Genomic DNA, 15445 nt, shown 5'->3' with positions numbered 1-15445 from the left:
AAGTCCCATTAGTGTCAATTGATGTGATGTGCATCTGGCTGCCTTGGCATGGCTGTGTGAACATGTTACAATTGATACTAATGGGGCAGAGCCATCCGCGGATGTTCTAGTCCTTGGATGACTAGCCCGCCGATACGGAGGGCCAGATGTATTGGGACGATAACTTAGCTGATGATCATACTCCCATATGCTGCAATTTTTGAACACTTTGAAAGAAATAATAGTGCGAGTCTCTAGGATCAAAAGGGCTATTTAATAACACATCACATGACTATACAGTTCCTGCCTCTGGGAGTCCCCCCTCATAATCCAAGAAATCATGAGGAATACACAGTAGTAGCTGTCACTTGTCATCACAAATAGACTTCTTAGACCTCTATATCAGGAGCTACTGTGTAGTTCACAGTAATGTTTTTGTTCACAAAAAGCAGTGCACCAGTGTTGTAAAAGCTGGAGTTAGAAGGCATTTGAAAATACCTAAAGCTGAACTTCTGAATTTGGACATGCACCTAACTGTTGTAGTTGCAGGATGTTATATAGAGTTACAAGATTCCAGTATTTAAAAAACACCAATTTTCTAAAGCAAACTACAAGGCCTTGGAGGGGAGGACTTTTCCTAGGGCCTCAGCACATGCTAGCCAGAATAGTAAAGTTTACTCCCTTATAACAATCTCTCATATGAAGGTGCTAAACTAAATCTGACTCTGTTGGATAATGGTTCCACTTTTAAAAAATTACAAGCTGTCAACAGTGGACAAAAGACTGTCTATTTTTTACCATCTTCTTCCCTCTCAATGATATCCGTATTTTACAATAAGCTGTTGTCCAGCTTATTAAAGGAATGTAACTAATGACTATCATGCTGGTGGAAGAGGAAAAGGTGGTAAATCTACAGACTTCCAGATGCTGATAAATATTACATTTATCTTTTGCCATTTTCAGGCCAGGAGAGGATGATAAGAGTTGGAGCCCAATAGCATGTGGAGGGCTATATGCAGCCCAGCCTTTAGTAAGATGTTTCTTTTCTGTATTGGGTAGGATGAATACACTTATAGTAACACATATATTTAGTGTTTGAATCTGAGATTCTGGGATTGGATAGAATTTGTGTCCTGACATTCACTAGGGTATGATTGGCCAGGAATATAAAATATCCAGAATAAGTCTGTTGACTTAGTGGAAATTTGGACAGGGGATTGAACTAGGTAAAATGCTTTTAATATCTATGGGGCTGACACTGGGGTATGTATTACAGATGCCTATCTGTAATACATATTTCAATGTCAGTCCTATAGACTGGAGTTATTGATTCCCTAAAATTAAGATTTGCCGTTTTAAAACTGGAGGCAAATGATGCCAGCCTGGCCAGAACTTAGATGAACCTCATGCAACTAAATAGGCTGTTAGTAAACTTTGGATGTAAATATTTTAATAAATGCTTATAGTTATGGTTGTAAGTGGCACTTACAATTTTTACAGTAACCTTTACAAAGCTGCTTAACTGCAGCAGAAGCTTTAAATGGAATCTTTCCCTTACTTTAAATGTACAAAAACTAAATATCACCTTGCTGTTTGCATTAGTCATACCATATATTGTTCTTGAGCTCAGGATATGTTTTTCAGTCTCATCCTCTGTTTATTCTGCAGTTCATTTGATGAGTATAGTTCTGAGCTTAAATCTGGAAGACTAGAATGGAGTCCTGTTCACAAATCTGAGAAATTCTGGCGAGAAAATGCTGTAAGATTAAATGAAAAAAACTATGAACTATTGAAGTAAGTTGTTCTGATTTCCTTACTCTCTCTATTTTTAAATTTTTTTAAATGTTGTATTGCTTACAATGAGCAAAGTATGGTTTAGAATATATACAAGGTGAAGGGACAATATTTTCATTTTTTTAAAAATGCTTTATTTGAAAAGATGGTCTAGGATCTAAAGAAAAATGCTCAAGCTTGTAGAACTATTTAGGTGTGCCTGTTGCCATATTTGATGTCTTCCATTGAACAATATATTTCCGTGCTGTATCACTGATTACTTTGAAACTCAGATTATTTTTAGAATAAGCCTCCCAAATGCTGGACTATAATTTCCATGATTTCTGGCCGCTGGGTATCCTAGCTGGACTGGTGGGAATTGAAGTCCAACATCATCTGAAGGTATGTTGGACTTGAATTCATCAAATCAAGGTTTTCAAAATAGCAATATGGGACAGTTGAAATTCATCATGTGGAGGGTTTGACAGTCAAGAAGTAGCTATTAGCAAGTTTGCATTCCATCTAAATACCAAAAAATTATTTGTCTGTAAAATTAACATATTATCCATATTTATAAATTACATGATGCACACCTTTCTGTCTTTATGAAGCCTCCCCACAAATTACAGAAATGTTTTCCTCTCATTCAGTCTATATGAAAGGAAAAGCTTTGCAATCCTCAAATAGGGAGCATCCCTTATAATAAAGGGCACTTGTTACCTCCATAAGAGACACCTAGCATCCCTGTCTGTAGGGAGGAAGGTTGCCCAGCGTGCTGGAGCTGAACTTGCAGAAACACAGGTGAGTGAAGCTGTGATGAAATTATCACACAGAAATTTTAATCCAGTAGCAGAATATACCTGTAACATCTCAGCGGGGCATAAATACCTGTTCATTGAAGAGTTATTATTTGCCTATTCAGAGCTGTGTCTTATTCATTCAGAATCAGATATTGAATGAATTTGATCCATGATATATTAATTTTTTTTTAGTGTTTACAGTGTATCCAGAACTGACTGTAAATAAGCTGTACAAATCAAAGTGCTTAGGTGACTGTGAAGCAAATAGCCTTGTTGGTTTGACTTTATTCATATTAGAAGTAACCTAATCAAGAGTATCATGTGTTAAAATGAAACACAAATAATGGAAATATATATGTGAAAAGCAGTAGTTTCCCCTTCCCCACTCCTCCCCTCTAGGGCATATTTTTTAAATTGTGCACAATGTTAAAATTTAGTAGGTAATGTACTGTATTAAGAATTTATTGTTGACATATTTGCGAAGTATGAGCTGGACATGAGTTAGCAATAGAAGACTTAATACATATCTACATATAAGCGGACCTTATTGAATTATTATTTGTCTCAGGTAAATATGTGTAAGATTGCATCCTTTTATCTCTCAAAATTTCATTATATTGGATTATACTAAGTGGATCTAAAAAAGTTGTACATTTCCACACATCGTTACATTGTAGAAGTGACTTGTACTGTAGTGACTAACCAGTTAATTCCAGTTTTGAAAAAAAGGTCTTCCTAGTCTTAAAACAGCTCAGGGACCAGCAAGGGAGACATAGTGAAGTGGCCTCTCATACCATAAAGATCATGGGGGAAATTCTTCAGTAGAAAGAAAAAATGGAGTAGCCTGAGGGGGTATGGCCTCTCAGGTCTGATAGAGGGCTTCTGTGACCCCCAGACCTCTGGAGGTTGCTCACTTTGATCTAATGGATCATGATATCAGTCAAGCTCTGCTTTGGATTTTTTGTGACACACATACTTTGTAAATTGTGATAAACTTAGTTCTGAAATCCTCCACACACACACACACACACACACACACACAAAGAGAGAGAGTGAGCCTTTCCCTTATGTGGGGGAAATGTGTATGCTCGAGCCCCATTGAAAACATGCGGTGCACTGTGCGCGCCACAGGTACAGACGCCATTGTTTTCCCCATGGCGTGGCTTTAGCGTAAGCTGAAAGCTGTGCATGGCACACCCACATATGGTGTGGGCACACTGTATATCAATATGAACAGACTACGTTTGCAAACCTGCTTCTGCTTTCATGAGAACAAGTTCATTAGACTGAGTTTTTCCTGTGTAAGCATGCATATGATTGTGTTGTGAAATGAAAATTCTCTGTGTTGATTCAAATAGTTCATCTCTTCATCAGCATTTCTAGGTGCTGAGTTGTTTTATTTGGAATAACCATTTAAATCAGTGCTATTCGAAAGTAGACCAGTGCTAGTTTGTGATCCATTGGCTGCTGCTCAATGGCAGGTTTTTAGGAAAGAATGAAACATAATGGGCATAATTTGAGGCTGATTCTTGGTACATTGAGTAAAAAAGCCTTTCTGTCTGCGACTGCTGAACAAAATATAAGTTTTTAACTTTTTATTTACAATCCTTTTACAGAATTTTGACAAAACTTCTGGAGGTATCAGATGACCCTCAGGTGTTGGCTGTAGCAGCTCATGATGTGGGAGAATATGTCCGACACTATCCTCGAGGGAAACGGTATGGAAGCATCTGCACCTTGACTTGGCCTCAGGTTTGAATGCCAGGGCCATTGCTTATGTTATGTGACTGAGATAAGTATGGACTAGCTGAAGGCCCAGAAGTATCATCTACAGTTACTGTCCAACATACCATATGCTTCTAAACTAGAAGGTCTTAAATGGTATATTAAGAAGTTAACTAAGGATTCAGGTGTATGTCATCAGCAATCCTACTGTTCTGTTGGATTTTTTTAAATGCTGATTTTTAAAAGAATTTAAAATGTTATCTTCATGTAGGAACACAAAACATAGGTCCTGTGCAGAATATTTAGTCAAAGGAGGCAGTATGGCAACTTTTGTTTGCTGCTGTTGAGTCCTTATTGTTGTGCTTTTTTAAAAAATGCCCATGACATACACTGTTTTTTAAATCTTTAAAACATTGCTATTCTAGATCTTCCTTCTAGGCACAACAGTAATACCATGCTGGTTGTGTCATTCTGTATCACTTGTCTTTTCACAGACTGAGCAGTATCACCATTTTTTAGACTCTTAAAATATGCTAGTTGCTTATGATTTCTGAAAGAACATATTTTCCCACATGAGCCTGCTCATGTTTTAAGATAATTTGGAAGGACCAGGTGAAAAACCCAGGAGGTTTCTTACCTGGTCCTACCACCCTCAGGAATGTTGGATGAATATGTGAGAGAGGGTCTTGTTGTTGGCTCCCTCTGGGCTATGGCATTTCCTCCTGCCTGTGGACAAAGACCTTTCTGTTCAGCTGGGTTCTTATGCACTGACAGGCTCTTGAGGATGGGTCTTTTAACTATATGCGCTGTACATTTTTTTACCGATGCGCTTTATACATTTCTTGTAACTTTGTTGTGTTTTAACACGATGGATCCTGTATAGTGTAAAGAGATGCAGAAATGCTAATGGGAAGTTAAGGTGGTAAACTTCCTCCTTGTGCTTTCAACAGTTATTTGCATTCCCCTTAGAGGGGAGTGCCTTACAGTATCTTCAGAAGAATGAAAGAGGATGGGAAGATAAAATGAGTAGGAGAAGAGGGATTTGGTAAATTGGATGATGTAAGGAGAAGGTTTGTGAGAAGAAGAAGAAGAGAAGATGAAAAGAAGAAAGAAAAGGGTCATGATAAGTGTGATTAAGATGATTGAAGAAAAAAAATAAGAGAAGATACAACTACATTTTAAACACTAAAGATTAAAATAGACAGAGACTCAGCTAGTTCGCACATGACTTGTTTTATTATAGGATATATGTAAACAAACAGTAAATGTAAGAATGGATGTTTTTATGTTTTTTTAATTAATAAAATTCTTACATTTTTTTTTTAAAAAAAGCACACACCCATGCCACAACTTCTCTTCTACAGTAATTCTTTTCTCCTTCTCTCTTTTAGCGTAATTGAACAGCTTGGTGGAAAACAGCTTGTCATGAACCACATGCATCATGAAGATCAGCAGGTTCGCTACAATGCCTTACTTGCTGTGCAGAAGCTGATGGTTCACAACTGGTACGTGGTGGCTAACTTATACTTAAATGTTGACAGGATGACTTCTTATTGTGATTTACAAAGTACATGTCATTAATGCTTACATGTCTCTTAGCCAGGGGTAGGCAATCTTTTTGAGCCGGGGGCCGGGTTGCTGTCCCTCAGACAACTGGGGGGCCGAAGCCAAAAAAGAAAGAATTAAATAATTTTAATAAAATTTAAATAAATAAATAAACCAGGACAAATGTAGGACAACATTTTCAAATGGTGGACACTTTTTTAAAAAAAATGGAGGACACACACAAAAATTTGATTTTTTAAAAAAAATGTTAATATAAATGCATGTTTCTGAGGCGTCTATAGACAATTGCCCCCCTTATCCCTGCGCGCGAGAGGCCAAAGGCCCTGGCGGCAATCGGAGTTGGTTGCCTACTCCTGCTTTTAGCTATGTGGAAGAAAAGGAGCGTTGACGGTTGTAGAGAATTGGCCCTCTGCCACCAGGCAAATGATTTTTGGAGTCCTTGTTAAGATCATGGCAAAATGTTAACAGCTGTCCAGTGTAGCTATGAGGGGATAAATGCATCACGCTTGTGTACTTTGACTTTCTTTCTTTGGTTCTGCGCAATGTAACTCTTGGGAATCTATCTCCATTGGCTTTGGCCTGTGGTTATGCTCTCCAACCCTTCTTCTAGTGATCATCTGTGAACTTACACAACCCATCCACCTTCCCTCTCTTACTATGCGCAGCTTTCTTGGTTGTGAGCTGCTCTGATGGACTTGGAATTAAGTTTACTGTGAATTTACTTTCACATATGTAGTAAGTTTGAATTATCCCTCACATATGTGTGGGATAATTAAACCAGTAAAACAGTCTCAAGTCACATTCTGGCCATTTTGTTTTGGTGTTGTCGCTTCAATTCTTTTGTTGCGTTGATGTGATATGTACCATAGACATGACCCTGACATGGCATCAATCCACATCTTTGTTACCCCATAGATCTGACATGAGTGGCTGCTGTTAAAATTACAATTTTTACTTGTGTACAAGTCCACCTCATGTATAGGTTGCGGGAAGGTTTCAGGGTAAAAATCATGGATTTTGATATGACCCAAGGTTAAAATTTAGGGGGCTGTAACAAAGGATGGAAAGGGGAAACACCAGTTCTGTTCCTCCTTCTTCTCTGGACCACACCTGGCCACTTTACACCACTTTCCAGGTGATGAAGAAGAGGTTTGAAAATTGGATTGGGAGGAAAGGAAGTGGAGTTAAATGGAGTGTTTCTTTGATGAGAAGAGGAGGCTTTAAAATTGCATTGGGAAGAGAAAGAAGTGGAATTAAAAGGGTTGTTTCTTTGATGGGAAGAGAAGGCTTTAAAATCGGATTAGGAAGGGAAAGAAGTGGACTTAAATGGGATGTTTCTTTGATGGGAAGAGAAAGTTTTAAAATCGGATCGGGAAGCTCTTTTACACACACCACACAAACTCCTGCCTCCAGGCATGATAATTTTTTTGACTTACAGTAGAGTATATATGGTACCAATGCAGCAGCTTAATGACACTGAGTGAGGCCTAAAGTTCTGCACCTCATAAAAACATTGTTTTGCTTTGATCTATGGGGAAACATCCTCAGCATACTTGCTGTATCTTGTCCTCAGCCATAACTTGCAGTTATACTTTATGCCCTGATCTCATTCCCTGGATCTCCTGCAAAGAAGCAATTTTGTTAAAATTACTAATTTGGTCTTTTGCAGAAAGAAGGAAAAAAGCCTCCATGAAATAGCAGTTTAATCAATAATGACTATTTTCTGTGATTCAGGAAGCTTATCTTCTTCATGCACCATCTCTTTATACACTTATACTTTATAAGATCTATAAGCCACCAGGCAAGGGGGCAGGGGGACATGTATTTATCCTTACTGGCATGCAGTTTGCTATCGTATGCTATTACCACCATTCTGTTCCGGGGGGGGGGGGGGGGGAGATAAAGGTGGGATTCTACAATGTTATTGTTGAAGATGTTTAATTCACTATTCCCATTACCTGTCAGTTATAATTACACAGTATTGGATTGTGCATACTCTGGAAGTTTATTGTGTCCTCCTTCCTGTAGAGGAGAACAAATTTACCTTGTACCCTTTCAAAGGTTGGTTTCTGCAAAGTCTCTGTAAACTTTCCATAGCTTTTCAGAAGCTATGCACTCCTGTGTAGCTGAAAATGCAAGGAATGGTAGGTTGAAGGCTGACTGCTCATCCAAATGTCAGTAAGCAAATTGGATAGAACAATTGAAATGTATTAAGTAAAAGTCAACTCTTATCCATAATCTCACCTTAATACAGGAACTCTATTGATCTTCCCTCAAGAGCTGACTTGAAGAATCAGTATGGTAGAATTGTCAAGCTGTGAAAATGTGATTCTTAGTGTCAGAATCCATATGCATGATTCAGTCATGTTGGCATGATGATATGATGATATCAGGGGATTAAAATATGAGGACATGGTGATATGGTGATTTAACACTGTATAATATGTTAGTTATTGAGAAGGGGATATCAGTTATGTTAAATCCAAGCCTGGGAAACAAACAGGAGGAACAGATAGCTAGTGGCAGAAAGGAGTTGTAGTTTTATGACCCCAATCTTCCTGCCATGGATCTGAGCTGTGAAACAGGGATGATCTTCTTCTTTTTATAATTTTTAACTGCATGTTTTAAATTATTTCTAACTGCCATTTCATTTCACTTTATTGTTGACCTTTTGTATGTTTTAACCCCCCTGAACACATCAAATCACATTTGATCCTTGAGCTAAAATCCTGGTGGGTACTTGGAAGGGAGACTACCAGGGAATACTAGTTTTGTCGATGTTAATTGCTGTCAATTTCAACTTATGGCAACCCTATGAATGAGAGACCTCCAAGTCTTCTGGCACTATTTCTTGCTTAATTTGTATTGTCTCATTATTGAAAAAGGGTTTACTGTGCCTCCTTCTGAGCAGTAATAACAAGTGTTAGCTACAGTGCCACTGTCATTATTTCTGAAATATCCTCTGGCAGTGCCACCCCCCACTACTAATGTTGTCTGGTAGCTGTTTGGCACATTTAGTTTGTCTCCCTGCCAAAAGTCTTTCTGATAAGAGAGACCCTATCTGCAGCACTGCTGCTGTCAGCAAAGTCTCTTGTCTCACAGGAGCACATGATCACACTACCACAAAAAAGTAGTGCCATTGGTGCAGGAATATACTAGTTGTGTGTAGGCTATATTTTAGAAGAAGGCAATGGCAAACCAACTCTTGAGTGTTCCTTGCCTAAGAAAAGGCTACTGCATCTATGGGATTGTCACAAATCAACAGGTGACTTGAAGACATGCCCACACACATTTTAACTGTTGCATTTTCCTCTATGAGTAGCTGTCAGTCCCAGTTCAGTGGGAAAGTTAGAGTATTAATATAGCACTGGTTTTTATTGTTATTGATTAGAAAAGACAATATAGAAGTAACCTCTCAATAGCCTCAAACCTTTCCCTTTCCATGTATCAGTCCTTTCACTGAACATCAGCCTCAAAAATTGTAATTAAATCTTCTGCCACCTCATTAACTCTTGCCTGTGGCCCACTTTTTTTTAAAAAAGCAATCACCAAATTTTGAAGCATTTTATAAACTGACCATTATTCCAATAGCTTTTCAGCCATTGCTTTTTACCATCTCCCTTTTGGAGTCTGAATCTCTCATGGATGACTCCACGTTTCATTCAACGTTGTGAAAAATGGCAATATAAAAGGCACAGAACACTGTGATTACCTCTCTGTCAGTAAGTTTCCTGCCGTGACTTGCATCTGTTCTCTGGCGATTGGCAAGATCATCAACTCATCTTTAACTTAATAACTTACATTTTGTAGCAGTTGATAGTTCCATAAATAGCACTTCCTACACAGTGAGATAAGTATAGTGGTACAGCCAAGCTTGGTAGAGTTTTCATCTTGATCTCTAAACTTAGTGACTGAAAAGACAAAATGCACAGTAACTATATATTTAGCTAGGTTTCTTTTTTAAAAAAAGTCTTAGTTTAAAACGGAATTAAGATTCTGAGGCAACTAAAGTTACCATTGATGATCAAGAAACTTTTACTGTATCAACAATCTCACAAACATCTGCTTTCCAGTTGGGAATTATCATTACAACCATGTGAAGCGGCATATAATATTTTAATGTTTGAAGTTAATATTATGTATTATTAATATTCACAAAAATCCATTTGTGAATTCCATTATGCAGAACTGTATTTCCCATGTGGAAACTGTAATTTCCTATTTCCGGGATTTAATTCTGAGATTTTGCTATCAGCTTCTTTTTTAATTTTTTGTTTTTCAGTCTTAGCATCTCAGGATATCATGCAGCTAAATTGGGGTGGTATTTATTTGCTGATGACTGTAATTTCTTTTCTGATTTCTTTAGTAGAGAAAATTGTGCTTTAAATTTTACTTGACACTGAATCTAGTTAGGGTTCAGTCAGTCAGAGTTTGTTTCAGCTTCTTAAAAGTGTGTATAAAGCATAAAAATGCAAAGGTTTTTCAAAACAAGCTGCTTTCTAAAATGTTCTTATTCAAAGAAAGTGTATGTGATTATGAAAGCAAATGAAGTTTCAAGTTGAATTTTAACTGCTGAGAAAATAGATTCAGTTTGGAAAGGCAGCTTCAGTTTAGTACTGTAGCACAAATTGAAAAATAACCAGAATTGCAGACTTTTTTAAAAAAAGTGCAGCTGAGCAATGAGCTAAAGACAACTACTTTAATTCACTGCCCAAAGACAGGATTCTGGCCTGCCTGAAAGAACGTGTGGTCTCTGTATTAGAGACTGCCTATTAAAGAGATTGTGCTGGAGACTCCATGGTTACCTCTTGGTTTAGATTAGGTAAGGTGCAGCCTCAACTCCATTTTTCAGCCCCTGAACTTCCCAAAATGTCCCCTAAATCCTCAGGCCAATTTCCCCCCTTTTTTCTCAACAAATTTGATCTGAAAACACAACGTTAAAAACAGATTCTAAAAAAACTACACAAAATGCTGTAGTTTTACTTTAATGTCTGATACTTCCGAAACCCACAACCACGCAAAACCCAAAGAAAATTGGCCAAAACAAGAAGTGATGTCTTATCACTTCTAATTTCAGACCAGTATAGCCTATTGAAGTGGCCCTGACCCTGGTACAGTTGCCCAGCAATGGTTTAGAATAGATTATGGCTGTTGCCCATATTTTGACAAGCTTTATAACATGTGATGGATAGTACAGTACCCACAATGGTTGCTTCTCCTTACCTTTTTTATACCATGAACATATTCTGTATGTGGTTTTTATCAGTGCGATAAATGATTTTCCTTGTCTATCTCAAGTTCTGTGCTTGCACTGCCAGCCTTTCCATATTAAATAGTCCTTGCACAGTCATCTCCAAAAATATCGTGAGAATTCATTTTACATGTGTGGACGGGGCCTGGGGGCCGGCCTGGGGAAGTCCTCCTGTTGGCTCCATTTGTTGGCCTTCGGGCAGAAACAAAACTAGGCAAAGACACACTGTAGTTGCTTGCCAACTGATAACTTTACTTTCCAACACAAACTTGTAAACAAAAACTTCGAAACTCCTCCTTTTCAATATTAAACTTCCCCGTACGGAGATATACCAGTTACTTCACTGGCTTCTGTGTAGGGTGTCTTGGTCTTGACCCGCCGGCGTCTAGAACTCGCCCTCGTCGGCGTTTCCTCCCCTCCACGGTCTGTATGCTCTCTCAGCCTGTTCTGCTAGTTTCCGATTGTCCTGGGGCTCGGTCTTCCTTGTCTTTGAGGCCTGGCTCTGTTCTCCCACCACGACCCCTCTTCTTCTTGCCGCCCGATAGCGTTTCTCCCTATCTCTGGGTTGTATACTAATAATAATGATGATGATGATGATGATTTATTTATAGCCCGCCCAATCACAAGGAATCCGGGTGGGTTACAACAATAAAAATAAAGAGAATAAAATAAAATACAAACATAAATAAAATATAGGCCTGTTACAGACAGCCAAAATAAAGCTGCTTCACAGTGGAGTATCGTGTTCATGATGCATGCGCCTAAGAGTCAGAAGTCTCACCAAAGCCACGCTCCAGCCCTAAGGACTGGAGCGTGGCTTTGGTGTGGTGTCGGGACCTTAGGACGCATGCATCATTGAAACACCATACCTCCTCTGTGACTCGAAGCAGCTTTATTTTGGCTGGTCGTAACGGCCCTGTAAATAAAACAGAGCAACAGGAGTAAGTAAACTTCAGTTAGGCCTGATGGAAATCGGTCTGTCTTTTTCCTCCCTCCTACGTCTGATGAGACAGTTGGGCAGAGGGAGGGCTCTCTTTTTGAGGCCAGAATATATTCAATTTAATTTAATTTAATTTCTTCTCATTAATTTAAGAGAAGAATTGGTGGACAAGTGGCCGTAAGTCACAGTAAATGGGGAGAGGAACTAGGTAGGGAAGGCCTGCCGGAAAAGATCCGTCTTAAGAGCCTTCTAAAGGCTGTAAGAGTAGAAAGTCGCGGATCTCCTTCGGCAGGTCATCCCATAGCTCGGAGCTGCGATGGAAAAGGCCCTCTGAGTGACTGAAGTTGCCAGATTATTGGCTGAAGAAGATTCTTCCTCAAGGACCTTAGAGTGTGGGACGGACAGTACGGAAGAAGGTGTTCCCTTAAGTATGGCTCCCCGTGGGCAACCCCTTCCCAACGAGGACTGGCTGGGCACTCTACTTGGTGAGGGCCTACTCGATTCGAACAGAGGGAGAGGTACGCGGGGGGTTGAGGGTTCCTTCACCTGGGTGCACATGGTTTCGCTTTCCCCTGGCCCGCGTCCTCTCCACATCTCCGTCTTCCACGTAGCCTCCTCCCCCATCCGCCTCTCCCTCCTCCTTAAGGACCCTTTCCAACCCGCCTCCTCTTTCTCCCCGAGGGCCTCACCCCTCTTCCGCTCCCAGCTGTTCCCACTCTGCCTGTCTCTCTCCTCCCCCTCCTCTGGGCCTTCTGGCCTGCCTCCTTCTTCTCTCGCCTGCTCACCCTCCACACTCTCTGTACCCCCTTACAACATGGTTCTCATCTGGCTTAAATTATATCTGATTGTGAAGTTTCTGCTGTACACTAATGTGACTAAAACCCCTTTAACTCCATTTTTATCAGTGTTTCATGTATTTTACGAGTAGAATTAAAGGGAAGGACTACTTGCAGATAATGCCATATGGTAAAAGGGTAGTACATTTTAATTTCTTCACCTCAGTAGTTTTCCTTTCAAATTTATTTAATATATTTTTAGGTTGTCTTATCTATTGGATGTGTTTGGTTTGTTGCATTTTGTAACTTTCAGAGAGACCATCACTTGAAAGCACTAGACCAGTGATGGTGAACCTTTCAGAACGAGTGTCCAAACGCAACCCAGACCCACTTATTTATTGCAAAGTGCCACGTCCCTCTGGCTTTCTAGTAAGAAACTCTGGCAAACACGTGCTAGGGGCGATAGCATGTGTGCCCACAGAGAGGGCTCAGAGTGCCACCTCTGGCATGCGTGCCATAGGTTCGCCCTCACTGCACTAGACTCTTACTAGCTGGACCAGAGTGGAAAGGATGAGGCCAGAATACTGTGGTGATAATGTAAGACTTTGGAATAAGAGAGAATAGGACACTGGTGATGCAGTGGTTAATGCCTGTACTGCAGCCACTCAATCAAAACATAAGGTTGTGAGTTCAATACCAGCGAAAGGGCTCAGCTCGACTCAGGCTTGCATCTTTCCAAGGTTGCTAAAATAAGTACCCAGATTGTTGGGGGCAATTAGCTTACAGTTGTTAAACTGCTTAGACACTGTTAGTTCAGCAGAAGTGGTATATAAATGACGGTTTTGTTTTGTTTTTTATAAGTTTAATAACATAGTAAAGCAAGGATAGAGAAATAAACTTGGAAAAGATTGTAGTGGAGAAGTGATGACCTAGAATTGCCCAATAATTGTTTGCAACCTTGATTGTTGATGACTGCTGTCTCAACACCAGAACAATGTCGTAGAAGCTCAGATGACTAAGTTGTATTGTAGCAAAGCCACCACACAAGAATCAGTCCTACTAGAGTAGACTGGTAGAATCAACACGGAGAATATCTAAATATGGCTTATTATTAATTGGCTGAGACACTGGGTCTCCTCTAGCTGGTATAGCAATTGGTTTTAGGTCATTGTCTCAAAATTGTCTCGAAATATGAAACATCTCAGGTATGCTGATGCGGATCATTGTGGAGTGTTAGCCTTAGCACCTGTTGAATTTTAATCATTTATTGAACTCAGGTGACCATGGTGAGTAGTGATACCGAGCTACACAATGCTGAACAAATAGAAGAGCTTTGTTTTGGAATGTCAGATAAGTTGCTGAAAAAACCATAACATAGTTAAAGATAGAGAGTGAGCTGAAAGTTGGGGCTCTAGCTGAGTAGTATACTTTGTATATAGAAGAGCCTGGATTCAAGTCCAAGCATCCGGATAATAAAGGACTCCTGCCTAAAACCCTTGAGAGCTAGTGCTAGATACCATAGACCAACCTTGTGAACCTGGTATCATCAAAAGGTTTTAGAGTAAAACTTCCACTAGTGCTTCCCCACATTATCAATGGGTTTAGATTATAGGAGTTCCAGTCCAGCCAACCGGCACTTAGTGTGATATGTACAAAAACCTAAACACATCATAACAATAACCCCAATTAAAACACTTTGCTAGTATAATCTTCCTTGGTTACTGTTCAGATTGTGTTGTTTTGACTTTTATAGTTCAAACTTGAGGCATTTTTCAAAATTGACATGACTGTGAACTGCTAAAATTTAACTGACAAGCAGGAAAATAAATACTTGTTTTGGAAATGGTATTCAAGACAGATTTCTTTCTTGAAAATTCATTTCAGCAGCTTTTTATAATCCCTCTCTTCTTCTCCCTCCCCATTGTGGTCTTTCAGGGAGTATCTTGGAAAGCAGCTACAGTCTGAGCAGCCTCAAACAGCCACAGCACGAAGCTGAGAAACTACTTTCCTTTGGCGGGAGTAACTGGGATAACCGGAGCTATCCTGAAGTACAAATAAGAAAAATAATGTGGTCACAATTCCCTCACAACCTCTCCTGCTATTGTGTAGATTTTGTTTGAAATATTCTTCCAGTATTGTTGCCTGGAGTAAATCTTATTGTATGGTAAACTGTTTCTGACAGTTTGCTAGCTTCAGTCCTTCTGTATTGCAAAAATCTAAGAAATATAGCTAATATGTGCTGCCTTTATTTTATGTATTTATTGTCTCCTGGGGGAAAAAGGGGTGGGGAAGCATTAAAATATAATCATTCCATATCATTAAGTGACTGTCTTGCTTGCTTTTTATCCTCTGAAATTAATTTTATTTACTTTGGAAAACTGATTTCATAAAAGCTGTGTGAAGTTAATAAAAGCTCATTTCCTCAACTTCCCTGGTCAGTATAAGATCTGCAGAATTATTATATATTATTAGTAAATTTACAAACAAGAATATCCAGTAGAATATCGTGGATTATTCCTACACGTACGATACAACTTTACACATATCTTCCCAAAAGTGAGTTTCAGTTGAAACATATGTCTGGGTAAGAGAGTAAGTAGGACTGAGGAGACATTTAGCCTTCTCTGTCAGAGAG

General features: G+C 39.3%; 1 protein-coding gene across 3 annotated transcripts in view; it reads left to right on the top strand.

The window, feature by feature from the left end:
* Positions 1–15236, top strand: part of ATP6V1H (ATPase H+ transporting V1 subunit H) — a 38614-nt gene extending 23378 nt beyond the window's left edge. For 2 of the 3 annotated variants that reach the window (XM_042464092.1, XM_042464093.1), the window contains exons 11-14: positions 1648–1773; positions 4169–4270; positions 5669–5782; positions 14746–15236. In XM_042464092.1, the coding sequence (XP_042320026.1) occupies positions 1648–1773; positions 4169–4270; positions 5669–5782; positions 14746–14806 (403 nt within the window). In that variant the 3' untranslated portion in view covers positions 14807–15236. The other variant, XM_042464094.1, reaches the window with a different exon arrangement.
* The last annotated feature ends 209 nt before the right edge of the window (positions 15237–15445 follow it).

Source organism: Sceloporus undulatus, chromosome 4 (assembly GCF_019175285.1).
Source record: "Sceloporus undulatus isolate JIND9_A2432 ecotype Alabama chromosome 4, SceUnd_v1.1, whole genome shotgun sequence".
In the NCBI taxonomy this organism is placed as follows: Eukaryota; Metazoa; Chordata; class Lepidosauria; order Squamata; family Phrynosomatidae; genus Sceloporus; species Sceloporus undulatus.
The sequence above is the reverse complement of the archived record's forward strand: the minus strand, read 5'-3'. Positions and strand labels throughout refer to the sequence as shown.